The sequence below is a fragment of the Haliaeetus leucocephalus genome, unplaced genomic scaffold (genome assembly GCF_000737465.1).
Source record: "Haliaeetus leucocephalus isolate CR32 unplaced genomic scaffold, Haliaeetus_leucocephalus-4.0 Scaffold2, whole genome shotgun sequence".
NCBI lineage: Eukaryota > Metazoa > Chordata > Aves > Accipitriformes > Accipitridae > Haliaeetus > Haliaeetus leucocephalus.
This window is the reverse complement of record NW_010972438.1, coordinates 14411965-14439146: the sequence shown is the minus strand read 5'-3', so window position 1 is coordinate 14439146 and position 27182 is coordinate 14411965. Positions and strand designations below refer to the sequence as shown.

Genomic DNA, 27182 nt, shown 5'->3' with positions numbered 1-27182 from the left:
GAGCTCTTGCCTGGTGATGTTTAATGAGGTCGTTGTTGTTAGTAATAAGGATACTTTTTTTGATAGCATCAGGGTTAAAGCTGTTTGCTGAGACACAATGCAACTGCGATTTCTCCATTAGTGCTAAAACTACAAGTTACTTTGCAATTATGGAATAAATATCCAGTGATCTGAATCTCTTTTGCCTTTTCTTAAACTGGAATAAAACCTCAGAAATTGTATCATGAACATCTGCTTGATGGCTTATTAAAAAGAAAAGAACAACTGACCTTCCAGAATTGAGGCATTTGCATCTGATTTTTTTTTTTGACAAAAAAATACTGTTGAAATTTTTCATTTGAAATTTCTGTTCCTGGACCATGCAGTAACTAAGCATTCTTAGAGCTGATAAAGATTCAGTGGCTTAACAGGTGACTTCGTGCAAGAGTAGCTGCTTATGTGTGAATGTTCACGCTCATGGCAAGCACGAAGTACTTTGATTTAGTCTGTAGGTGAAAGCTAAGGGTGCATGTACAGGTAGCTATTATGTATCTGAGTCCCAAGCTGTTGATTAGAATTAGTAATATGACAGCACAACCCATTCGGTGGCCATACTATTAGCATTTACTAACAAAACAATAAATGCTGATTTAGTGGGGAATTGTATTAGAGTAAGGAGCTTTTATGGAAGGATCTGTTTCAGAATGAGAATCTGTGGTTATATGTGGCCAGAAAATGTTTTTTATCTTAAAACTTAATTATTGCATTTACTGATGCAGCCAAGTTGCGTTTTTATTTTAAAAATGGTTATATTTCATGGATGAGAGAGTGGAAACATGAATAAGAAGCCAAAAAAACACCCAAAGGCAAATCAGCTTTCTAGGAATAGTCTTTTCAATCTGAAGAGAAGTTGCAACTTCTGGAAAGTTCTAGTTGAAGTCTGAAATAACAAATAACACGGTGAAAAGAACACACAAGCAAAACAAGTATTTTGGAACATAGGAAGGTGCCAGCTTTTTGTAATCTTAGTATGACTCCTGGCTGTGTAATTGCTAGGACATTAAAAATTATTTTAGTGAGTGTACTGAGTCAAATATGAAAAACAGACCAATTCAGTCTTTGCTCTTATGATTTTTTACCTTATTGGGGTTTCCTTTCCATAAAGCTAGAGGTACTACAGTGAATAGAGGGGACCAACATGTTACTGATCTTCCAGGTTTTTTCTCCCCATCATTGTTCTTTTCATGGTCTTTTTTAACTTCATTGCACCCATTCAAATACTAGAACAGTTATTAACAAAACTTCTGATTGCAGTGGAAGAAAAGAACACCAGTAATAAATTACCACAAAATCAGATAGTTATTAGATGCACTGCATTTGCTCATACAGCTGGTCAAGAGTGCAGATTCCTTTAGTTGTGGCCACGAGTAGGTCTGAGGGCCTTTTTAACTACTTAGCAAGGTGTTTTTTTAGTTTATGCATATGCGATGTGGATTTAGGTTGGTGGAGATGAGCTCCTTATTTTCCTGATGCATTGTATTTTTGAGCAATTGAAAGAGTATTAGTTGTACTAGGGCTTACTTTTTTAATGCAGCCTTTGAAGTATAAGCCTTGTCTGCTGGCATCTTAAAAGAGGGAGGAGGAAATTTGTCTGCTTTGATAAACAAGCCTTTACAAAGAACTGTATGACCTTACATGAAGAAGAATTATGATGGGAGGAATCTCTTGTATATTTATTTTATATAATCAGAAGTGGTAAAGTCAGTTAAAGTGCAGCTTGTTTAAAGTGTAAAGCACTGAGATACCTGTCTACACTGGAGGCATAGTAAGGGTATTATCATTTAAATGTCTGAATTATAATAATTAACATATTTGTTTAACATGCTAATGGTGTATTAAGCCAAACTTATAAGTTTTGAAAACATTCTAATGTAAATGCTTGAGTAGTTTGTTTTTCTCGGGTATTACACCTTCAAGTTCAGGAAGATAGACATGAATGGCTATTCTTTATAAAATAAAATATTAACAATTATTTTCAGACATGTTGATATTATGCTTGGGTAAAACTTAAAAATATCCCATAGCACCAAGTATCCCATACAAGCAGGAAGCTTGTATGTCTTCCCACAATACTAATGAGAAATTGCATTGTGAAAACTGTGGTAGAATATGGAGTCTTTTGTTACTTTCTGCAAAACTCAGTGCTGCAGTTCAGAGAGGAATCATGCATGTTAGTTTCCAGTTGTAGTCTTCTGCAGGATTTTGTTCCAGCTCAAAAGGTACTCTTTTCAATATCGATTTCTATGTTCCTCTGCTTTCTAGTTCCCTTGACAAAACAACTAAAGCAAATAGCATGAAACAAAATCTTGTGAACTTGTTCATTGTCCAGTGAAAATATCTTTTTAGAAAATCCAAGGTCACTGAACCTACACATTTCTGAAAATGTGGGTGATAACACTTATTTAGAGCAAGGATGCTCTTGTCAGCGTTAGGGCAGTAATCTGGTAAGTTAACAGGAAGAGTGAAGTAGAGTAGGCAGTAAAAAGCATGATGAACCACATCAGACTAGAGTGTTCCTTGTTTCCTTTATCTAATCCTCTTGAGACCTAAAGCCTGCATAGCAGTGAGTTGTTGTGTTTCTTTGTGAATTTTGAGGTAGTAACTTCCGTTTATTTGTAAAGTGTATATATTACCGTTAGAAGATATGGTACTTCAGCTTGTGGAATTAAGTTTCCCTTTATTTTTTCTACTGAGAAGGTAAAAAATACTGTTCTGCAAAATACTGATTCTTAGCAATGTATATGACAAAACTGAAGAAATGAGAACAAATCTGTGGCAGAAAAGCTTGTGGGTGCACACAGTTTTCCCAAACCAGTTCTCAAAGGTCAGATGAGCCCTTCTGCATAGCTGGTCCTTCATCCATCCTATCTTCCGCATGCTAACTCTCATACTTGGGCCACTCTTAAAACAGCTAGACCTTAGACTTCAGCTCCCTTGTCAATGCTCTATACTGTTGGTCCTGTCTTCTTGCCACTCACTGAGAGGAAAAGAATTCCAAGCTTTAAGAGCTACCTTATCAACCCTCTCTGGTTTTGGGCACTACTTCCCCATTGGAGTCTATAAGGCTGTCTTCCTGAAAACCTTTGTTACCCTAGCTGCCACCTTCCTCTTACTACTGTCCCTTTCTGCAAAGAAAGACAGATTCCCAACAATCTGTGGTAGCATCCCATCTCAGCTGCACCTTTGATTGATCTCATCTTTTGTCCAAGTGGGTTCAAGGTAAGTGTCACGTGGTGATAGAGCAGCCATACATACGTGATTTTAGGGGGCTGGAGAGAGCAACACTAGGGAAAAGAGGAGTGAGATGAAAGGCTGGAAGAAACTTTTCTGGTTCTGTCTCTCATTCCTTCTAAATACAGCCAACCAGTTCGTGAGGTCACTTTGTCTGATTTGAGCCTGCTAGCCATATTGAAAGGTGGTCTGCAGGTGCTTAGGTACTGTGAGAGGCAGGAAGCACATCTGTATGGTCAGATTGGAGAACTGTAGAGGTGAGCTTCGTATCAGCACTGAGGCACAAGCCACTTTTCAGTAGTAGGGATAAACAGCCGAGAAGAGCACTGATCAGTGAAGATACCACAGAGTTTGATTGCATTGGAAATTCTATGAGGATGGGATAGAGACAAGATGATTGATGTTGCAAGTGGATGAAGTGATGCAAAAGAGAATAGTGAAACTTAAGAACAATTGAAGTCATGATTACACACTTTAGATTGCAAGTTGCTTTTTAAAAAAAAAAAACCTGACAGGAAACATGTATTGCCACTTCTCCTTTTGAAATTTACTTTGTACCATTAAGCATAGGTGCTTGAAGAGCAGAGTTCTGTGCCGTTGAAAAAATTCATCATAAAGGTTAAAATTACCGTTTAAGGTAGTAAAGCTTTTCCTTGAAAATCTTCTATGTTAAGTCTGCTGTTTGAATGTTTCATTTTTAAAAATGCTTTTTTTTCTCAGCTTAATTTCTTAAGTTCTATAAAAATATTCTTAACATTAAGAAGAGCATTACAAGCAATGCAGAAATGGCAGTTGTAATGAGCTTCATTTATAGCAAAATAAATATTTCTTGATCAGACAGATTTGTTTCATTGAACTACTCATACAATTGGAAGATAGGTCATCTTCCATGAAAGATTTTGGGGAAAATAGTTTCATATCTTGACTTGCTAATGAGAGCACTGTATGTTAGAGTTTGCTTCAGTGGTTTTGGTTTATGTTTTAAATAACAGCATGGAACTTCTTATGTTCATTTCCATGGTTCTGTCACAGCCACAATAGTTTATTTCGTACTTAATGCTGTTTTGAATGTGTTGCTTCATGAAGAAATCTAGTAATTCAGTTTGCATTGTAGTCGATACTAAGTAGAGACTAATGTTTGTATCCTTGAACTGACACAGTGGTTACTCTTCATATCTGCAGACTGTAAATGTTCTAGTAGTTTTCTTTTAAAATCAATGGTAATTGTTTTTTTCTTGAGACTGTCACAGTAAATGATTTTTATCAGGTAACAATTTGAACTTCTTTGTAATACAGTATCTGAAGTAAATGAAAAATAAAAATTCAGGTAAAGTGCGAGTAGTAAAAATATGGTCACTTAAGTGAAAAGCCTTTATTTGTTGTGTTAGTTATGTATTTGCAGAGTGACTCTTAATGTAATGGAAGGAGGATTAAGTATTGCTTGAAAAAAAATTTTGTGTTTCCCAAAATGAGCAGTCTTAGCAGCTCTTTATTAAATTCATTTTTTCATTGAATAGAGTTGGTGAGTTTCTTCTTGTGGTTTTTGTTTTGGTTTGGTTGTTTGGTTTTTTTAAATTTTTTTTTTCTTTGAATCATTTAGGGACTGAATTCTTCTAACATACATTGAAGTTTCAGTTGAAATTATGCTGCTCATAAATCTGAGAGAAGATAAGCAGTAGTCTATTGCAGTTTAAGTGGTATTGAGGTTCCAGCTGATTGATTGACTCACCGTTGGGTGCACTTCTTTCTGGGTTGCGGAGTGAAATGTTTGTAAATCACACACACTTGGTAAACCTTTAGAAAGAGGGGAATGAAAGAATAAAAGGTGATCGTTGTTCCTCAGTGAAGTTTTATAATGATTATTGTCTAACTGGCAAAGAAGTAAATGTGTTGCATTCTATCATAAGGCCCAGTGCAAGAATACTTCTATTGTAATTTGTCATAGAATATTACTGTTGAGTGACTTGCTTTGCGTAAATGATTATAGTCTTCTCTTAAAGTAATAAGTAAAAACTGGATTAATAATTTGCCCATTGGTTATTGTATATATGAATGACTGATATAATCCAGAGGAACTTTCTAAAATTATAACAATTTATGTTTGTAAGCTATGTATTTCAAAGTAATTTAGGTATTGACAGAACAGTTAGGAATAAAGGGTTAAGTTCAGTTCGTTTGAAATGCCTACCATTTTTCTTCCAAAATAATATCTGAGTTGACTTGGGATTTTTCTCCTCTACTTTGTTGCTCTGAACTATTGATGTGGTTTACACATTTTTGTTTACTAGTTTACTGTTTCTGGTATTTAAATTTTCAAGTTAAACCTTTCAAAGGGAAGTGAAGAAAACATCAACGTTCCTGATGTGCCTATTAAGAAACACTGAGGTTATAAAACTGTTGAGAAACAGAGAAGGAGAATGCTGCTGGGTGGTGGTTGATGATAAAGTGTCATTCTTTGAATTAGTTCTCATTGGCGCTGGTTGAGTGGATGGTATTGGAAGTCTAGAGGCACTCGACTGCTGAGTCTGGAAGTTGTCAGGCAATCCAGTTTGTGCAGTCTGTAGGTAGATAAGCAGCTCAAGTTGTCCAGCTTTGAATTGAGTGTGAAAAGTGAAATTTAACAAGGTAAGTGAGGGACCTTGTTTAACAGGACATGTTTATTTTATCTGACTTTTACCTAATTTTAAGAGACAGAAGAGCAAGCCATGGAATAAACAAATATAGTAAAAATACAGTTTGTTTGTCCCATGAGAACTTATTAAGAATTAAATTATGTATTTGTGTTTATGTCTGGAAATGCAGTACCCGTTTGTTTCTAAGGTACCTTCTGTTGAAGGTTGCAACTATAATACAGGATAGTCTGTGGTGTGCTTCTAGTCACTGACGTGCTTTGCACATGTTGCAGTTGCGTGATGGGAGGGGACCAGTCTACCCTCAATTCTTCCACGTGTCCAGTTTTTTTTTCTTTTCCAAAAGAAACCCAAGCACATAAGCAGGGAGGAAGCTGGAGATGTGCTGTGGTGCAACTCTTAAAGCAGTTATTTAGGAGAGTAGAACAGCTGTGTGCACTGCACAGTACGTCTTTCCTGCAGTTGGGTACGCTGTGAAACGTTACTGCTCCACAGCATAGACGTGGTGCAACAGAAGGAACATGTTAGGGTGGAACATAGTTGAAATACATAGAGAAGAAAGCAGAGAGCCGACTCCTGACACTTCCCTGAAAACTTAGATGGGAGATTGAGTGCTGTCGAGGAATGTGCTATCTAGTAAAGCCAAGAGATATGTAAAGGCTGAGATTGTGTACATTACTTTCCAGGAATTGCTGCAGAGTCTCTCATTTAAGAATATCTAAAATACAGCTGCTGCTTCAGCCCTAGGACCGACTGTCAGGTGGCAACAGAGGAAGGAGGTAATTTTAAGATCAAGCAGGAGAAGGACTTGCTTTCTACTCTTGAAGTCCGTGGTAGACAGACTAACTCCTACATATTAACAGAAGCAGTGTGGAAAGGTGCTTTCATGTAAGGGGGTCTTACCCTTTACTTGTTACCTGTATCTGCTAGATTTTGTAGCTTCAGTGGATATTCCCATGGATCTGTGTATAAGCAATCAGGAGAGCTGTTACTGTTCTATATATAAATTTTGTATTCTGTTTTTATTATAACAATAAAATCTTGAATTGTTTCAAGACTGATTGGGCAGACTTCGAAGTGTTTTTTCTGGTTTTGAGTGGTAAACACTTCTTTAAAATTGTTCTAGCAGAAGTGTCACAAATTTGGGTTTTTGTAATGACATTGTTGAAATAATGCAAAACGGTAATAATCCAATGAAACATTCTGTCATCCTGCATCATCTATAGGGTTTGATATGCCTGGTATTTGCATAGGACCTCAGTATACTGCTTGGCTGAAGAAGAAAACTATTTTCCAGAAAAGTTTAAAACAAAGACGCAATGGAGACACACATTTCTCTTGAATTTGTGTTTAACCATGTTGCTCTTAATGCTGCCAATTCCCAGTGGCCCAACCTATTTTCCTTTGAAACAAGCTATGGATAGCATCTAATCCTAATTAAAGTTTATTAAACCTTCATACTAATACTAGACTAATTATAGGTAGCGTAAAAGTCTCACTGATTTTTCTTTAATCAAAGAATAGTCTTGTCTACAGCCATGTTAAATTTAAGCTTGGATGACAAATCTCTTGGTATGTCAAAGCTTATTACTTAACAGCAAACATGTTTTTTTGTGGGAAGGCTGTGTTTGTACTGGGAGTTCAGTTTGAATTTTATGTGAACTTAATTTGAGGGTTCATCTGTTTTGGTGATACACAGTACACTTTTTTTTTTCATGGAGTAGATGGGCCAGTGTAGATGGGACTGATTTGATGCACAATACTAATGCATTGCCACTCTTATTAAATGTCATTATCATTTTTAATGACTGGAGAAACCAAGCTTGCTGAGCTTTCTTCTGTGTTCTGTTGGGACTGTAGATCTTGAAATAATTCTTTGAATGTTTTTGCTTTGAGTTACCAGTGCATATCCTTGTATGAGTTGTTTTTGTTCTTGTTCTTTTAGTAAATTACTTGTTCTCCAGGTTTACTTTAGTTTCTGGACTTTCTCTTTTGTTCTTCTAAGAGCCTGGTTAATGAATTGCAGCAGAACTTAGTATGCTAAATGTAAAGAATACATTTCAGGAAAGTGCTATATTTGTAAAGAAAAAGCTTAACTGTTCTCAGAACAGCAATATTTTTGAACTGCTGATTAGACATGGAAAAAATTTGCATGTTAATTCCAGTTCTTTTGCAGCATATGGCCAATTTCTAGCTAGATATTTTCTACCATTGATTAGGAAGTTCAATTTCTATATTTAATGTGAAAAAGCTTTGACATCATTCTGATTTTTACACATGCTTGCTTATTCTGGGTAGAATTTCAGTAACTTGTATAATTTCAGTAGCAGGAACATTGAAGTTGAGAAACCTAATTTTAAAATCTGAGAAGTAGGAGAGTTGTTAATGTGGATGTTGTAGCTTAAAAGTCGCTTGTGTTTGAGGCTCTAGACTGTAAAGATGGAATTAATAGTTTAGACAACGCAGAGTATACATGCTATGATTAAATGGAAATTCCAGTATTAAAAAACCACCACCTTCCTAATATAAACAGCCTTCAACTTCAGTTTCTGATATATACTTTTTTTATTGAGTTGGTTTGCTTTACCAAATCCAGGCAAAAGTGTGTATAATTATGTTGCCCTCTAGTGGTTGCGACTCAGGTTTAAATATTAAAAAGAAAAGGCATTTCATGCTTAGGGAAAGGATTCAATGATTCTTGCTTGGAAATGATTAGGTGTGTTGTGTTTTTTACAGTAGCAATGTGTTCACTGCTCTGTGGAACAGCATGCTACTTCCGTGACAACTGAATAACACCAGGATAGTACAAAGAAAATGTAGTATGTTGTTACATAATTTGATAGCATGGAATACCACCCATAATTATGATGATGGAAACAAACAAGCAAAAAAGAACTTGATGAATTTATTGTATAATTTAACTTTTTTCTAATTGTATGAGATTATTGTCAGTGCCTAATTGGTGTGCTGGTTGCAATGTTTGGGGATGTGCCTTGGGCTATCTCATGGGAAGAGTATAGTAGCACTTGTAACCTTTTGATGAGGCTTTGGATTCAACTTTCAGGTGAGTTGATGTTTAAAAAAAGTATTCAAGTCCTTCAGGCCACCTACATTAATTTGCTTTTTTGTGATTCTTGGTAGGCAGAATGATTTTTTTGCTTCATATTTTCTGTACAATTGCCTTTTTTTTTGTCTAATTCAAAGCATCACAACTGAGTTAATGAGAAAAATCACTTGGCCGCTCATTCATGGGCAAACAAGGTACCAGCTTTCTATGTTGAGTGGGAAAAGTTCCCTGAATTGGTAGCTGCATGGAAAAGCTTGGTAGTCAGAGGGACTAGTCATATTTCTATAATTTTGCATATGCTTTTCAGGATTGAAACTATCTGTACTTCTGTCATCTCTCCCTCTCTTCCTCTCATCCCCCCTCCTTTTTTTTTAATTAAATCAGTTTGGAATAAAAAACTTACCAAGCTTATCCTAACTGCTTTGTTTAAAAAAAAAAAAAAGGGGGGTGGGGTGGGGAGAGAATTACTTTTCTGATGATGATACTGAAGTACAAAGAACAACGTAAGTGATTCAATGTACATAGTATCAGCTGCTTTTAGGAGGTGAACTGAGAAAAATTTCACTGTATGTTTCTATTCATTAAAAATGCTTATTTTCTTGGTAAGAAAAATGTTATATTGTGTTTTGTCAGTTAGACAGTGTGACCTGAAATCTGCATATAGATGGTTGGAGGTATCTCTGGTTTTCATACCTGGAAGGATCTGCCATTTGGAAAATGACTTGATGGCTGTTTAAAGAATTAAAACATCAATGGAGAATAGTTCTTCTTAGACTGACAATCTAGAACCGCTGGTGCTAGAAAGAGGTTCTTTTCGTACTTTGAAAAATGTTTTCCATGTTTTGGAGGGAAATACAGCACATTTAGTCCAAAAAATTGCAAGGCTTGATAATGTATTTCTGAGAGGTGTGAATGACTACTCTCTCAGGCTTTACAGCTGAAAGGGTGCGAGATTACCAGCAGTGCTTTGCAGTTCCCTTGCCCCTGCTCCTCGTGCTCACTGGTCACGGGCACTTATGTTCTAAGTACTTCTTTTATTGACAAAGATTTTAAAAGGCATTCAGGTTGGTTTGGGTGGGGGCTTTTTTTCCTTCTCTGAAGAATAAAATTTATGGGCACAGTGTTATCAGTGTAATGTCCCTGATGACTTTGTGGATATTATGGAAAATAGCTAGAAAAAAGACATCAAAATACTTTTGTCTGTGTAGAAAGCTGTAGTGGAATAATTACCTTGGCAAGTGTTGCCATGTTAGCAAACCTTTTAATCTGTAAATCCAAGGTACCATGTATGTGACTTTTGTTCTCAACTAAGACTGGTATGAATCCTGAGTCACTGCTGAAACTGTAATTACCATATCTTTGAACATCTTATCTGCACTCTGCCCATTCCTCTGTGTCTACTGGGCTTGTTCTGATGTTGCAAACTGGTTAGAAGGCTGCAGCAGCTGCCCCTTGTTCTGAAGTCAGTAGGATGCAGCTAAAGAAATGGCTGACTAATATTCTCTAAGATCACCTACAAAAATCAACTCGTACAATCTCTCACATTGTTGGCAGACCTGTCTCAGTATGTGGATACATGCTATAGGTATTTCTTTCCTTAAGCTTAAAAAAAAAAAAACCCTAATCTTTTTTCATTGTAAAATTGTTAATCTCAAAGGAACACCAGAATAAACTGCCTTTTGTTCATGAATACCAGCATTCAATTACTGCTTGCTTTGAAAGTCTTTACTTGGGAATGAGTTGCAAATAAATACAGCCTCCTCCCAGATTATTTTCACTCTCACTTTGTTGGAGGTATGGCTTGGCAATGCCTTGAGCACAAATATTAAACTCCCAATTGTCAAATTTCTCTTCTGTGCTGGAAAATGAATTTTCCATCTTTGGATGAAGCCGCACCCTTCTCTGACGGTGTTTGGTTTCCAGTTAATTGCATTTGCTCTCTGTATGGAATGCTGAAGTTCAAAACACAGAATGAAAATAAATTAAATTTAGTATTTCTTTAAAAAAAGTTTTGGTGCTTACTTGATACAGAGAAGTCTTCAGAAAAAACATGGGGGAGCATATTGCTCTGGTGACCCCTTGTTTTCAGTATGAGGAAGTATACGGTGAACTCTCACTACACTATATTTTGGTAGTATTTGTGGTTTGGACCTGTTACAAAAATATCTAGTTTGATGTGAATAAAATTAGTACAGTGTCATTTGTACTTGGGCAGTTCTTTTGAGTTAAGACTTGTACTTCTGCATCTTTATTGGCTGCATTGAATTTTTATCACCGTAACATTAAGCTTATCCTCAGTATGGTCATTTTAACTGTAGTTTAGACATGTGCTGAACATTATTTTCCTCGTGACACCTGTCATCTGTTAATAAATAGTTCAGGAGCAGATGATGTCAGAAAGCAAGAAATCTTTGCTTTGTGAAAGGAGAGGTGAATTAACTAGGACTGCTGCAGATGTTTGTTTAAAAAAATATTAATACAGTAGTTGCATTAGAAAAGTCCTTTCAGATTGAATATGTCCCTTGCTAAAAGGAAGTGAGACAACTTCTTCATAAATTTTTCAGCATATTTTTAGAGTTTTTATGTAGTGTTATTGTGACGATACCAAACCACTACTGCATTTGGAGGTGTTTGTGAAAACTGATGTGGTTTTTTTTTCTTTATCTGAATGTGTGATGACTGGGAGTTTTCTCTGTCATAAAACAGCAGTAGTATGGAATTAATGATACTAGGTCAACACACTACCTTATGTGGAAGGAGTAGAAATGAGGAAAGGTTGAAATAGTTTCAACAATTTCTCCCTTTATTCTTTAAACAGTTGAAAAGTCACCACGTGAGAAGAGATTTTTCTTTGCAAGGACCAGAGGAGCTTTGATGTAATGATTAACTAGTTGGAGAAACTCAAGTGGTGTGTAGCAGGATAGTTAAGCAGCTTTTGTGGTACTGCACCTGCCTCGAAATGTCTGGGCTTATGGTTGAGAGTTGGAGTTTCCTGATAAACTAATGAGCTGCCTTATACTTTTTGCTTTTGTAGAAGTAGATGTTCTCTTCTGGCTGTTCATTTGGTGGAGTATCTGGTAATCTTGGCTTCTGTTGTGGTTTTTCTCCAATTTGCTTGCAAATGAAAAATGTAATTGTTTGCTGATAGTAGTTTAATAATGCAAATTCCTTAAGGAAAATTTCAATTTCAGTTAATTTTTTGCTAATCACTTAGTCATCTCATTGCTTCCTCAAAAATCTTGAATTAGAAACAATGGATAATGATAGTGTTGGATTTCTTGTTCTAAGTATTTACTGTGTCAGATCCTGATAGTATTTCAAGATTTTCTTTTTTTTAAAACATTTGTTTTTAATTTGTTTTCTGCTTTTTCTGTCAATTCTGCCTATTCTTCAATGTTTTCCCACTAAAAGAATTTAGTGTTTATTTTAGTAGGTGTTGTAGATCCTTGGTTTTAGTTTTTATTTATGCAAGGATTTAATAAGGTCAGTCTCTTTAAAATCTAAAGACCAGGAGAGATTGATGCCTTAGCTCTGGTTTTAAATTAGGGCAAAGCTATGTCCAAACATGACAAATCTCCCTTTTTATGTCATACTTTTCATTGCAGTAGTCGGAGACAAGACCACAGTTTATTTTGATCTTGCATTTTATCAAGTTGACCAAAGAAAGTAACTATCAAGTTTAATCACTTCTTGATCTTTAATTTAAGAATAAAAAATTTAGTTCTCTGAATACTTGTAGTGTTTGTCCCTAGTGCAGAATATTAGGTAGTGCTTTTGCCACTTGAAGGTAAGAGTAAATTGCAATGACAAATTGCAAACCTTTAGGAACATACTTTTGAAAAGAACTTGAGTTATATATGGGAACCTGCTTTTTGCAGAGCTCATAATTCTTACCTGGATACATGCAGCCTACAAATGCAGTCTTTGGGATTTTGTATGCTTCAAGATAATGTTTACTTCTGTTGTTGCAAAGTTTGAATATGTCATGTTGCCAAATTCTCATTAAATTTATTACAGTAAACAATAGTATTTAGCTTTCAGTCTAGTTTTGGATGAAAGTATTCATGTAAAGGCATCAGGATTGATGAGTATTTCAGCAATATTTTACACTTAGAAGTTATTATCTTAAATGATTATCCTGAAGAATCCTGGATTTCTGGGTAATGGCTATTAAGGTGTTTTCTTTATTTATTTTAAAGCCAAATTAAGTTGCAGTATATTTCTGTAATTGATTAATATAGAGAACACAGTAATAGTAAGTGAAATCTCAGAAAGTCACCTTGTCCGTACGTTTTCCCCAGGATGAATGTTTGATGTGGTGATAGAAGTTGATGTAAATTACACAGAGTAATCACTGGTATCGCAGTGATACGTGATACATAGCTGTATAAATGTCTTGCGTTAACAAGAGACTGAGCCTCAATGAAATAGAGCAGAACAACTTCTTTGCAACAAGTACAATATCTTTCTAGAAAGCTGGTTTTTATCTAGTTTTTATGAGTCCATTACACTAGTCAGGTTTTTAATATGGAGCAGGAAAGTTTTTTCAAAGTCTCTGTATGTTGTGTAAGATACTGTCATCTATGACAGCAGTAATGCAAAATAAGTCTTTTCATTATATTGCTTTTGTATTCTACTGAGTCAATTTGAGCATCTTGGGACCATGTGTGAGTAATCATTTCCTCAGGAATCTTGCCCTTGATTGCAGTTTATTGTTAATATATTTTAGCTTAGCACTTAAAGCAGCAATATACCTTAAAATCTCTCAGCATCTTCAGGATGAGAATTTCACATAGAATGAAAATTGCACTTGAGAATTTTCATGAGGCTGAAAATTCAAATAAATTTTTGTTTTCCTTAAGAAAATTGTATATAATTAGTACTGAGTTGGGGAATTTTTTTGTAGGAAACTTCTGCTTTGTCTATACTCAGAATAGAGCTGAACCTCATTTTCTGAGGCTGTTAATGTCCTTAATCTATTTTGTGATTTACTTACAAAAGGAAGTTTTAAAGCATGGCATATGTGAAGGGACAGACTTTGATTCAGCTGTGAAGAAAATAAATATAAAATTTTTCTAGTTGTCCTGAAACCATCCCGCATTTGTAGCAGAAGGCTGATTTTCAGGAATTCTTGTGAACTGTGAGGACAAAAGTTAAGGTATTCTAAAGAGTAGTAATTAGTAACTATGGTGACAGATGTCTCCCTGTAGCAAGTCAGTCAGCTATATATAAACCAATTTACTTGTAAATTAGAACTCTTCCTCTAGATCTCTTCTTTTTAAAAATAGCCTTTTGCATCAAAACTAGTGACATTGATCTGGAGAGAGATCCATTTTTGTATGGTGTTGTCACATTTTGTGGTAAAACATTTTATCTTGAGGTTTTTGGGGAGTATCTTGTCATCCTGTTGACAGTGAATGCATTTCTGGATTATTTGAGTAATCTATTGCTAGATCAGTGCTCATGAGTAACTTTTACCTTCTTGAACTACTTTATTCCACACCTGTTTACCACTGAAAACTTTATTCAGTAAGAAGAATGAATATTGTGTACTGTGCCTAGGATTGCTTCAGGTCACATCCTTCAGTATGAGTCTTCTACATGAATGTACTTATTACAGAATTTTGAGGAGTGAGGTGTTACTGTGTAATAGAGGGTGGTCAGGACTTGTTCTTCTGTAACTGGGCATTTTACTGCATTTTGCAGTTACTGAATGTGATTATTGGGAGGAGTTAACTTCACAACTGTCAAGTTAGGTCACAAATTGTTTCTAGAAAATAGAGTTTGTGAGGGTACTTGAATGTCACCAGTTCTGCCAGAGGAGGGTGAGGGCAAATAGGTTAGCAAGGGAAACAATCTTTTCTGATAATGTTTCTATTCATGTTTGTTGGTTCCAGGGGTTTGTTTTGGTTAAAAAAGAAAAAAAAAAAGACAGGACTTGGGCACCTTTTGTGCAAAGTCTTGAATGAGTACACAGTGACAGAGTAAAAGCACTGTTTTCAGTATAAGCTATTACTTTAATATTGTTATCCTACGAGGACATATAAATTACCATCACCATAATACTACTGTATTTTTTCCAGAAGTTTTGTTGTTCTAGGTGTTTGGAGTGTTGATAGTTCCTTTTAGAGCTAAAGTAAATAAAAGAAATCTGGAAGTGGGTTTGTACAGTTCTGTTCTGACCATTGGGATATTGGGGGTTCCAGGAATTGTAATGCAGTTTGTTTACTTATATTTTATGAAAGCAAAGATGATGCAGGTCATCATGGTTTTCTTAATTTACTCCAGAGAGCTATCTCCTAATATGGAGAACTCCAAATTCTGGTTGTGAAATGTACTTTAAGGTCTTAAGATTCTGACATACAGCAATTGATAGAAATCAGAAGGTTGACATTGTAAATACAGCCTGCTCTCTGCTGTTCTCTTCTTGAATGCTGCTGTGGCTGTGGGAGGTGTAAGTATATGGCTTAAGAACCAGCTTCTAAAGTATGCTCACTTTTAGTCCAGGTCATGGTTATATACCAACCAAATTAAGCAAACTGAAAATGATAGAAATTCTGAAACCATGCCAGGTTGTTCAGCTGTCCCTGCTATCGAGCCAACTTTGCTGCTTTCTATGATGGGTAAGGAGCAGATAACTAGGGTGATGGTGGGTTCAGCTGCCTCACTTCTTTCATCCATTACCACATGTGAGTTGAAGATCTCAGTCTTGAATAGTATAATGATTGTGAAAGATGTGTGGGACTATGGTTTGAAGTTGAGGGCAGCAGTGCAGCAAACTCTGAGACAAGTGGTAGAGATCTTAATCCTCATTCTTTTATATATATGCATAAGCTTTAAATTGTGAGCATGGGTTTTTGCTTTTGTTTTAAACTAGAGAACTTGGATTGTGATGTAGTTTGAGGTCCTGAACTTACACTTTTGGCCATCTTCTGCCAATCTCTTTAGTATGAATTACTTTGAAAAATGCAAGAATACTGCTGAAGAATTTTATTTGATAAAAAATAGCCCAAACCATTTAATTAGAATGTTTTTAAGCTCTACACAGCTAGTTCTGAAACTGAATCATTGAAAAGTATTGCTTAATCTTTTTAGTAGCCTTTCTGTTAATAATGACTGCTTCCTAATACAAATAAAAAATCCTTTAAAAATAAGTATCTGATGTCCTGTTTGTGAATTTTCCTGATGTAAAGTAGATATGTGGATAACTGCAAATATTGAAGAATAGTATAGAGCTATTGACTAATAGTAACCTTGATCCTCAGCTTTTCACCTTCAGACCAGTAAGTTCAGTTACAACTACTAGCAAATGTGGGGTTTGAATAGTGGTTTAGAAAGTAAATGCTTTAGCCTAATGGGCACAACAGGTAGGGGATGGTATTTAACTCTGCAAATATGCTTTCATGTTTTTCTTTTTTGTGAATGCTTTTAATATGCCATAATTTAAAATTCTGATAGGTGTAAGTGTATCTGTAGAACTGGGCAGTTAAAATAGGCGTTGCAATGTCGTATGTCAAAAGAAAGGTCTATGCTGAAATGTATGGAGGTACAACATACCTAGAAATGTTTGCACTGTTTTGTTGAGGAAGGTGACATTTTGCTACCGAGGAACACACTAGAGCAACTCAAGGTTGTAGGCAAACATACATTTTGTGCACAGTTTAAGCTGTTAGTGCCTCTTGGTGTTTGGCATTGCCACTCTACTTACGGTGGTTCCTCCTCCTCCCCACAAATCCAGCCAACGTCTTCCCTTCCCTGTCATAGCCCCTGTGTCCTTTTCAGGGAGTCTGCTGACTTAGCTCAGACAAAAATTAAGCTGAATTACAGGGTCTGTAGTGAACTTCAAAGCACTTGAACTATCAGGACGTGGCAAGCAGCAGAGGGATTAATACTTTACAGCACTTCAAATGCATCCAGAAAAGGCTGAACTCTGTTTATACCCAGCCGCAGTTGTGCTGGCACAAAACTGCTTTTACTGCCACAGTTTATTTTGCTTGACAACAGGTATGAGTAACCAGCAGGGTTGTCCTGGCAGTACAGTCAACAAAACTTAAAGGTGTAAACAGACACGGAACAACTTGGTCAGTAGAAGAGCATATTCCCTGGTGTCCTTTCCCTCCTGCCCCTTGGAGCTACTGGCAGGTTTGGAAGAATAGTACTGGGTTCCTGGGTGTAGCTCAGGATTTTAACTTTTTCATCGGAGTAGCTGAATTTACATTAGGCTTACACTTCCAGGTGAAAACTTCAAGTGAATATTTTTTGTCCAGTGCTATATCAAAGATGGTTAATTTTTTTCTCTTTCTTTTTTTCTTTACTGCATAGAAAGAGTGGTTAAGTTTATTATTTTCCAGAGAAGTTACTGAAAACTACTAGCAAGTTGAGCTTCTCTCTGGGGACCTTCAATACTTATGGTCCCTGAACAGCCAGCTACCACTCCTTCAGGCTGCTCAGTCTCACTGGAAAATCCCTTTCTTCACAGCTGGTCGCTTTTAGTTGCATAGTGTGTGCCTGCCTCAGGTAGCTAGAATAATTTTAAAAAGGAGATTTGCTACCAACTCAAAAGTTAATGCACTAGTTTTGTTTCTCAGTTGAAGGAGCTGGAGTTCAGTAAGCAAAGAGCTATTAGATCCATGTGTTTAAGAACTATAAAACTAAACTGAAAAGCAATTTTGCTTGATGTACCCCACCCTGTGAATTATGCTTGCTTATGGAGACAAATACTTCTACTTCCTTGATAGGTGGGTGGAGTTAGGCAAGTGAGAGGAAAGGAATTTAGGATGTGTCTAAGCAGACCAGAATGAGGAACTCAATTGGATCTGGAGATAATTTAGCATTTGAACTTCTCTCTTATAGCCAAAGGGACTGACCTGGAATTAAGTATGGTTTGCACAGTGTACTTTGCTAGTAGAAGTGCTGCTCCCAAAATGGGAAAATACTCAGTGTTAACACTTCAAGGAAGATAAAATGATCTTTTAATTGTATGGGAGAAAAAGTTTTCTGGCTGCAGTGTGATAAATGTTGGCTGTGTTGGTTTGACGCTGTTATGTATTGTTTTAAAACCTTTGAGCACAATTCAGATTGTGCAAAGCCAATGTACTTCATCTCCTAGTAGAATATACTCAGTGTGAAACAAATAAACGAACACAGTTGTACTACCACTCAGTCCAATTTTGAACTGCAGTATTACTCTAGGGCAAGTATTCCAATTTCTAGATCCCTATTTACTTGCTGCATATGAGTATTAGCTTTAGTATTCAGGGGGTGCATTTGTAATGCTAGCATTAATTGTTCAATGACTGATCATGTAGCTTGTAACGTGAGTAAGGGAAGAATCTGTCAGCCTAACTGCAGCATTTTATGGCTTAACTGCTCTAGCTGACAGCCTTGCTGCCCCTATGTGGTAGTAAACATGGCAAAAATGAAGCTGTTATCTCCTCAGTGGCTACAGTTCAGAATTTTACAAATTAATTTAAACCTTTCTGGTTTAAACTAATGTCTCAAAGCCTGTAAAACAGGGCTCTGAAGCACATGGGAGTTGTGTGTACTTCTTTAATACAGGAAATGAGATGAGGTAAAGAATGGTAAACTAGGAGATCCTGACATTGAGATTTTCTTTCTACATTAGTTGCCTAGGCAGTGAAAATATATTGAATGAATAAAATGTATTGATTGACTTTCTGTAAAAGGCAATGGCCTACATTTTGGTGCTGATTATTTACTTAATTACAAATTCAGCTATGGAATAAGGCTGAAATATGTTTAATTATACCCCGTGGTCTATGTCTGCATTTTTAGATGTGGAGTTTGTTCCTCATCATGGAGTGAATCTCACATCTGCAAACAAACTGTCTCAGTTCTCCAGTAATTCTCCTCACTGTAATTCTCAGTGTAATTGTCCTGAACTGCAGTTTCAAGCTGGGTTAGATGGAGTAGCAGTAATGTGCTCTTAAAATGGAAAAGGATGGCTGTACATAGTGATAGCAAATGTTAGGCGAGTCTGTCTTGATCCCAGTTCTTGGTTTACTGCCTTACCTGCTGCAGGGGTACAGTTCTACTCTAGAAGAGACTTGAGGTTCTTTTGTTCATTGTATTGTACTTGGGGTAGTTAGGTCATAAGAGTTTTTGAAAAAACACTATTTAAACGGTCAATAAGTCATTAATAGAGCACTTACTCTTTAAAAATTGATTTTTCTGTTGTCCTGTACGTGGAGCACTTATTCTCCATCTTTACCTTGTAACGAAGAGTTATGCAACCAAAAGATCTCTGATTTGGCTTTTGAGTGCGTGTGATTATTATGCACTGCTGTTATTTTGCGATTAACGTTTTAGATTTCTCAGAACAAAATGAAAAACTAGCAAGGTAATTACAAATTCATTTTCAATGATGCATTTGCCTACACTTTAGGCTAATCCTAGAACTTCATGTTAAATTTCTAGTTTGATCCTTAGTGAAATAGTGCAGAGAGAAAGGCTGTATATCATGAAGATGAAAAAAGGCAGTGCTAAAAGCAGGTCTTGTAGTAAGATACTAAAAAGCTCGTTAGTTGTTTGTTCTACCATTGTGTTGTACTGTAATTAAATCACTGAAAAAGTGTGCTACTTTCTCTTCAAGATTTTCTGTGCATCTCTGAGCCCATCCTTAGGCTTCTCTGAGGTCCTTCAAAAGTGTCTCATCCTATATCAGGACTGCATATGGCTTGGGAAACAAAACACTTCATGACTTCCTCACTTGTCAGTCTAAATAAAGGGGTTCTCTTCAGCCTGTCTCTTGGAAGATGTTATGGTAGTAATAGTTAAGCAGAATAGGGGGGGTTGTGGTTATTTGTTTTTATTTCTTTGAAGAAAACAGTCTACCTAGATTTCATAGGTAAAGTTAAAATATGTCCTTCTGGAGCATAGCAATTTTGCAACTTCCTAATATCAGCTAGGATTCCTGTATTGTATGTGTGTAAGTTCAATGTATTGATAGTCTGGGATATCTATGGAAGAATTTTTCTGTTTCACTAATCAGGAAGTATTAGGAGTTTGTTACAGGGGGAAAAATTGTAGTGGTATCTAATCTAACTGCATGAAAATAAAATGTGGACTGCGTTTTAGCAAGTTGTTGGTACTCTTCTGAGTCATTGACCCAGAAAGCAATAAAACTTAAATGGAATGAGATTTTTATACACCACAGATCAGAGCAGAGGAGGTACTTTTGTTCAGTTTGCAAAACTGAATAGTAACTTGAAATATGATAAATACTAAATTTGTGAAATTAATACATAATTCCTTGCAAAGCATGGAAACAAAAATCTAATTTTTTGAAACTTCCTTAATGCAGTTTCTAACGAAGATGAACTGTATTGGAGAAGTTTGAGTGTACTGATGAACCGCAAGTTTTACTTTTGAATAAAGTCTCCATAAATTTTGTGGAAGCAGTATGGTAGGATGTCTGCAGTTAACAGAGTTTATTAATGGCATATAAATGAGAGAGAATGCAAACAATCATGAGCACATAAATTACTAAGGAAGAAATGTGGGCTAGGATTTCTTTTTCTGCCTGAGAACGTGTTACGATACTGGAGAGTAAGTTTCTTAAATAGTTGTATGTTGCCTTGTATTTTAAGAAAGAAGGGAAACTACTGCTCGATCCGTACATGAAGTTATCTGAATTAAGGATATGATAATTCTTTAACAGCCCTCAAAAACTGAGTTGTTTTCAGTGTGCGTGAGCTACCATCTCTGCTCTAAAGTGGACTAGTTGTTAATATGATGCAGAAAATGGCTGGGACTTCAGATGGATCTGAAGAGAGGTGTGAATTATAAAGGCAAGTATAATTAGGTCAGTGTATGCTGCCCTTTTTTCAGGCAGTATGGGCTTAAGCACTTCAGAACTGGTTTGCAGTGACTAAACAAATGCCTGAGCCAGTACAACTGAAGAGGTGGTGGTGCAACTCAGCAATGAGCATTGGGGAAGGGAAAGATTTATAGTTAGTCTTGGAGCTGGCACTGCTGCTGAAGTTTGTTGGTTTGCGCTGGGAAGCTGGAAGAACAAATGGTGCTGGTTTCACAGAAGGCACTCTATTACATAGCTGCTGTGTAAAAGGCGTTGTTTTGGGAATTGGAGAACCTACCAAGGATTTGCATAATTAGTAGTATACTAATTACCAGTATACTACCATACTACCATAAATACTAGTTAACGTATACATGTGTGTGTTTCAGGGCTTGTGCTTGACTTTGTTTTCTAAAGGTAACTTTTAGTAATGATACAAAAGTGATGGAGGGATTGATGTTTGAGAAAGATCATTTGAACCAGTGAAAACTAGTACGGAAGTAACATTTGATTTTGCTATGTGAAAGGGACCAGCTCTGGGGGTTCCTGACCAATTGCTACATTAATGATAACTGAATCCTTTTTACTAAGTCTTGAAGTCAGTGCATTTCTCCTTAGACATCAGCATATTAACATGTTGTTGCTATTACTTCTTTACTAGATGCAGGAAGAAGAGTATTTTCATCCTGTTTGTAAAGACTTCAAGAGCATCACTTTTCTAAAATTTACATGATGAAATTCAGTAGCATGCAGTTAAATGGACATCAGTTTAATAATATTAAATTTAATGTGTGTTTTCTGCAGCCATTTGTTTACAAATTTTTTTTGCAGTTTGAATTTTGTGTCTGCTGGCATTTTGTAAGTTTTGTGTTGCTGATGCTCTGTTGCACTTCCTTTCCTGTGGTCACTCTCCTGTATTTCCTTGTGCTATCTCATGTGTGCCCTGTCTGCAGATTCTGCAGAAGTGTGATTACAAGGGGCAGTGATTAATCAAAAAGTTGGAGGGATAAAAGGCAGATATTACACATAGGAAAGAAAAGGGTGGGGAAAAACAAATAAGCACAAGCATGTTTGTTTCTCCTTGCTTGTGACTCACTTTTTCATAACAGAAGGATTTTCAAATGGAGCGGAATGCTAATTGAAAACAAACAGGAAGTAAAAAAATAATTATCTCTGCACTGAGCCATGAGAAGGTTCAGTACCTTCAGATTAGTAAATTAACAAGCTAATTAATTTGGCTTTTAAACTTAACTGTTATAAAAGCTGTATTATGTACTATTATATTATTATATATTAATACGTAGTATTTCATAATATATGAAGTATTATTTAGAGTAGGGTGGGTCTGATTGTTAGTGCAGTGAATGCAGCCATGATTTCTTGATCTGTCCATAATTTGTGTTTACCTTCATCTTTATGAACATATGACTGATTATTACCTTCTTTTTCTTCAGATTAAGATCAAAGGCATATCTGTTGGAGGGGGGGGGGAGTCTTTCATGTGCTGCTTTTCATTCTGTCATTACACCTAGCTGAGTTTTCCTGTGCTGGCATTTCCCTTGGTTACTGTATTGAGTCCCATCTTCTGGACACAGTGGCATTTAAGCTCTCAAATTAGGGGCACTGCTTTGTGCTACTCAGGATGAGCATGTAAGATATGTATCATATGGTTGGTGTTGTTTTCCAGTATGAGATCTGAAGAGTCCTAGTGCTGGTCTCTCGCTCGATTTAAAACCTGCCTTTTCCCTTGACACTATGATTTTGAGCTATGTATCACTTTTTTTTGAGGACTGTGGTAATAGAGGCAAATAAAAGCATGGAAAACTTTTAATGGAATCCTGAAAAAATCGTCAATTGCTTTTATAGGAAAAACATGGGAATACATTAATTTCTCTGAAGGCAACATCTCTCCCCCAGCCTTATGATTGCTTTGGTACTTGATGAGATTCCTTATGAGTGCAGGAAGCCAGGGATTTCTACCATCCCATCAGGTTCCTGTAATAACTATTGTCATCTTGAACTACTGCAAGTGACTCATTTCAGTAGTTACACCTGGCTGGTTAGTAACATTCCAGTCCCCTCTTTCATGCTGTCTGCTGATCAGGTCTTAGCCAGTGACTCTGGTCTTCTGCCAGGTGACTCACTTGTAACCTCTTCTCAGATGCAGCAGTTTTGACTAGAAGTCTTGTGTCATAAGCAGTTTCAGATTTAGTACATTGCTATTAAAATTTAATTAACTCTACAAATGGATATTTACAAAGGTGCTTGATGATGCAGCAATCTTGAGATTAACTTAATGGTGTGAACTAGTATTGCTGAGAGGTAAAAGCGTTCTAATTTTTTTTTCCTTAGTTTCACCATGGTCTTGTATTACAATTCCTGAATTCTGAATTCTGCCAAAGCTTTTCCTTGTGCCTTTAGTGCTAGTCTTCACTATGTCATGTTTCTGTCATGGAACAGTGGTACCTTAAATGTATGAGCAGCTAGAATTTTTGTGTTGACCAACATAAATATAAATTCTTACATATGTGTGGCAAAAGGTGTTGTTGCTAAAAATGTCTTATCCTTTCCATGCAGGCAGTAGGTTAAGTACAGTTTATAGCAATTATTTGCATAGTGTATGTGCTAGAATTCAATCAAATGTTAAACAACTAAAAATCAAATACAAATACTTCTTGATAGTGTGAAAGTGTTGCATCCTGAGAAGGGTGTTTTGAGTTTGATACGTTTGTCCTCTTCTACATTGGGAGGTCAAGCTATATTTTATAGCAGAAATTTTGCTGGAGCTTATGTTTCATCACACTTGTTTTGTTTTTTTCCAGATACTTTACTATTCTTTTTGTTTGTTTTCACAGTTCTATCTTCAAGACACTAAAAGTAGTAATGGTACCTTTATTAATAGTCAGAGACTGAGTAGAGGATCTGAGGAAAGCCCACCATGTGAAATTATGTCAGGTGACATCATCCAGTTTGGTGTAGATGTGACAGAGAACACGCGGAAAGGTAAGGGTATGGATCTTTTTTTTTTTTTTAAAGTATATTTATTTAGAACATCTTATTACAATCCGATCTTTAAGAGTAAATGGTATTTCTGTTGTAAGAAAATAGTTTTTCTGGTTTTTTTGGTTACCTCTTCCCAACTGTGCTGGCAGTTGAGTCTTGTGGCCGCATGGTGAACTGGATCAAGAAACTGATCTGCTGAAAACATGGAGTATACTCTACTACCTGTCCCCCCTCCCCCCAGCTAGATTTTAACTGGGTTGCTTCCACAGCCCACCTTGTTCTGTGGCTGTATGGGTGCTAGCGCATGTTGTGGAAGTGTAGATCCAGAAAAGGAGGTTCAACTGGGACCACATGTTTAGCTCACTTAAATTGACTTACAGCAATTTTAGAAGTTCAGCATGGGCATGTGTGTGTAGTGCTGTGTTGGGGTGTTTTGTGGTTTTTTTTTTTATTGTTTTATTTTTGTAATGACCTTTCTTTCAAGCCTATGAACCCTAAAGTTTCAGCTAATAATGTGGCAGAAGTATGAAACTGCATTTCTTGATAAAGTACTCAGCATAAGTTTGAAACAGGCTAATTTAATTCCTGTCAAGATACCTACTTTTTACTTCTGTGACTGCTACTAATTTTGATTTCTGCAGGTACTTTAAAATGAGGATAGAAAAAAGTTGCTGGCTGAAAAATGAGGTGATGGGATTTTTGTTTGGTTTGGTTTTCTTGCTGTCTTCTTCCCAGTATTCATGCTCAGGAGGTCTTGTATTATGGTAATAGCTATGTATCTGTGTTAATAAAAATGCAGCCTCAGTCTCTTTTCTTTTGCATTTATGTACAGTGTTTCAGGAGCCATTTCTTTCTCTTTCTGAAGACTGGTCTTGTATGTGAATTATTAGATTGTAATCAATATTGTCAAGGCTTTTTAAAGTTACCTATGGGTCTGTTACTTTCTGTAAGCATCGAACTTCTGGCCGTGTTCTGAAGAATCCTAGTCTGGTAGCAGGCAGATTTGGCAATAAAATGGCAGAACTGCCATCACTGCTCTTCTACTTCACTGCTTTTCTGAACAAGACCTTCACAGAGCTCATGCTTCAAGAGGGGTATATTAGAAAAGAGTGAAATGAAAGAATAAATTTAAATGCTGATGGTAAAGTTCTTTAAAAAGAAACAAACAAAAATCCCCAAACACCCCCCCCCCCCCCAACCCAAGCCTCCCCAAACCAACCAAACCAACTCATAGTACAACAGTAGAATTTTTGAAGGGCATTAAGTGAACAAAACAAAAAGATGAAGCCTGCTCCATCTGCTGCTCATGAATTCTATCTGTCTTAAGCCAGGTAGGTTAGTAGTACTCAAAGTCTGAAGTATCAGGGGAAGGTTAATGAATACATCTTTAAAGAAAACATTGTTAAGCAATGGTGGTGGTGAAGTTGTCATGGAGAGAGCTTCTGGAGCTATAGTGTTTTTGAGTGATTCATTGTAGTGAAGGTCACATCACATTGTTTCACTTTTCTCAAAAATGATGTTGGAAAGATTTAACTCCTGGATGTCTAGTTGGAATTGTCTGGAAGTTACTTGAAATGTTACTTCATGTGAAGTGATTGCAAATACTTATGAATACTAGTGGTATACATGGAATAAAACAAAGGAATAGATTGCATCTAATGAACCTGGAAGTATTCATTTGACGAGATGCTGTCCTTGCTAAAAGAAGCGGAATTTCTTCATGTGTGATTAGACCTACAACAATTTTTATTTTAAGATTTAGTTGGAAGAAAAATTGAGTTCACTTGGATTTTATCAGCAATTAGTTGCAATTGGTTTATGTGAAAGTTTGTGGAAAGTTCACCGTAAGCAAATTCTTGCCAGGAACTCTTGCCAGTAGTAGTTGTTCCCAATGGTTTTATGTTAGTTTTATAAAACACGATCCCAGAGACCTGGCATTTGTGTAATGAGTGATCAGGTTGTGCAGCCTTCCTTTTCTTATTCTCGAGCTTTGAACATAGGAGCTGTACTCACATTACTTACGAATGTGTTGAGCTAGCTAATGTGGAAGAGCATACAAGTTTGCTTTCTTCCATCTCTGTGCTCCCCAAGCAATGAATGAAGATCGTATTATCATGCTGGGGCATGAAATAGCTGCATCATGGTTGAAGTGTTTACCCATGAATGTAATTGGAATGCATATAAACACTTTTTTTTCACCAGTTCATTTCAGTAGTCTTAGATGTTACTGTTAACCTAATCTAGTAATGAAACAGACATGAAAGTAGTTTTTAAACTAGCGATTCCCTTTAAAACCGTTTTGCATTCTGTATTTACATAGTGCCTTACTTGCACAAAACACTTCAGTGTTTTGGTCTGTGTAATTATAAGGTAATGACAGGATAGGCTGAGTTTACTTGTCTATGTGAATTCTGAATTGTGTAAATATTGGTAGAATACATCTATTTCTGTTTTATTGTTCAGGCTGTGTCTTAGTCATTTCCTTGCAAATATGATCTTGATTTGGTTCATTAAGAGTGGCATGTTCTGTATGTGATTTTTCAGGATATCTTACACGAGCACCGATTCCTCCGTGTTCTGCTGCTGAGCTGAAGTCATTAACAGGCCCCAGAGAAATGTTTCCAGCCCTCCCGCTTCCTTATTTGTCCACTTGTGATACTACTAACAAGAACACAGGCCTGCTCATTTCCCTCTCCTTAATACCGTGCTTACCTATTAATCATCTTACTGTGCTTTTCTCTGCGTTAGTGTGGTTTATGTTCTTTTCGTCCTCCCTAAATTTCCCAGTCAGGGCCAGAGCGTTCCAAGAGTTGACTGGCGGTGACTTCCCGGTTTGGAAAGGAGCAGCAGGCTTTCCAGTAGGGTCAAATAATACCAGATGATTTAGTTCAAATACAGTTTATGCACTTTTTTCCTAGTCCAGTTGGGACTCGTACATCTCTTCTCTTGTGTGGCGTTTGAAAAAGGCTGCGCGGGAGGAGGGAACGCCGTGCCTGCTGCTTGTCGAAGGGGAAGGAGGGAGGCCGTTTCTTAGCGCTCTCGTGATTATCGCCACGGCCGCTGGTATCGCATCGACAAGTGAAAACAGAAATGAGAGCGTCGTTTGCCCGTTGTCCCTCTACGAAGCAAAAACTCGGAGGCAGACAAGAATTACTGCTTTATTCCCCTTCCTGTGCTCCTTCGCAGCACGAACGCCTCGGCTGGGTTCAGGGCAACCCGGGGCGGCTTTTCGGAGTTGCGCGGTGACAGTTACGCGCGTCGGGACGACGCAGCGAGGCGGTGGCTGAGGTCGGGAGTAGCAGGGTTCCTCGCTCTGCCCGCGGTTACTGGCCGCGGCTGAGGTACCCGGGAAGCGCCAAGCCGGGGCTGCGGGGCCCCTGGCCGGTAGCGCGGG

General features: G+C 36.9%; 1 protein-coding gene across 23 annotated transcripts in view; it reads left to right on the top strand.

Moving 5' to 3' along the window:
• Positions 1-27182, top strand: part of SLMAP (sarcolemma associated protein) — an 87809-nt gene that overhangs the window by 11839 nt on the left and 48788 nt on the right. For 16 of the 23 annotated variants that reach the window (XM_010572413.1, XM_010572387.1, XM_010572338.1 and 13 more), the window contains exon 2: positions 23641-23794. The exons of 1 other annotated variant lie outside the window; for it this stretch is intronic. In XM_010572413.1, the coding sequence (XP_010570715.1) occupies positions 23641-23794 (154 nt within the window). Of the gene's footprint in view, positions 1-12025; positions 12045-23640; positions 23795-27182 lie in introns of those variants that run through there. 6 more of the 23 variants (XM_010572423.1, XM_010572344.1, XM_010572325.1 and 3 more) reach the window with 2 other exon arrangements.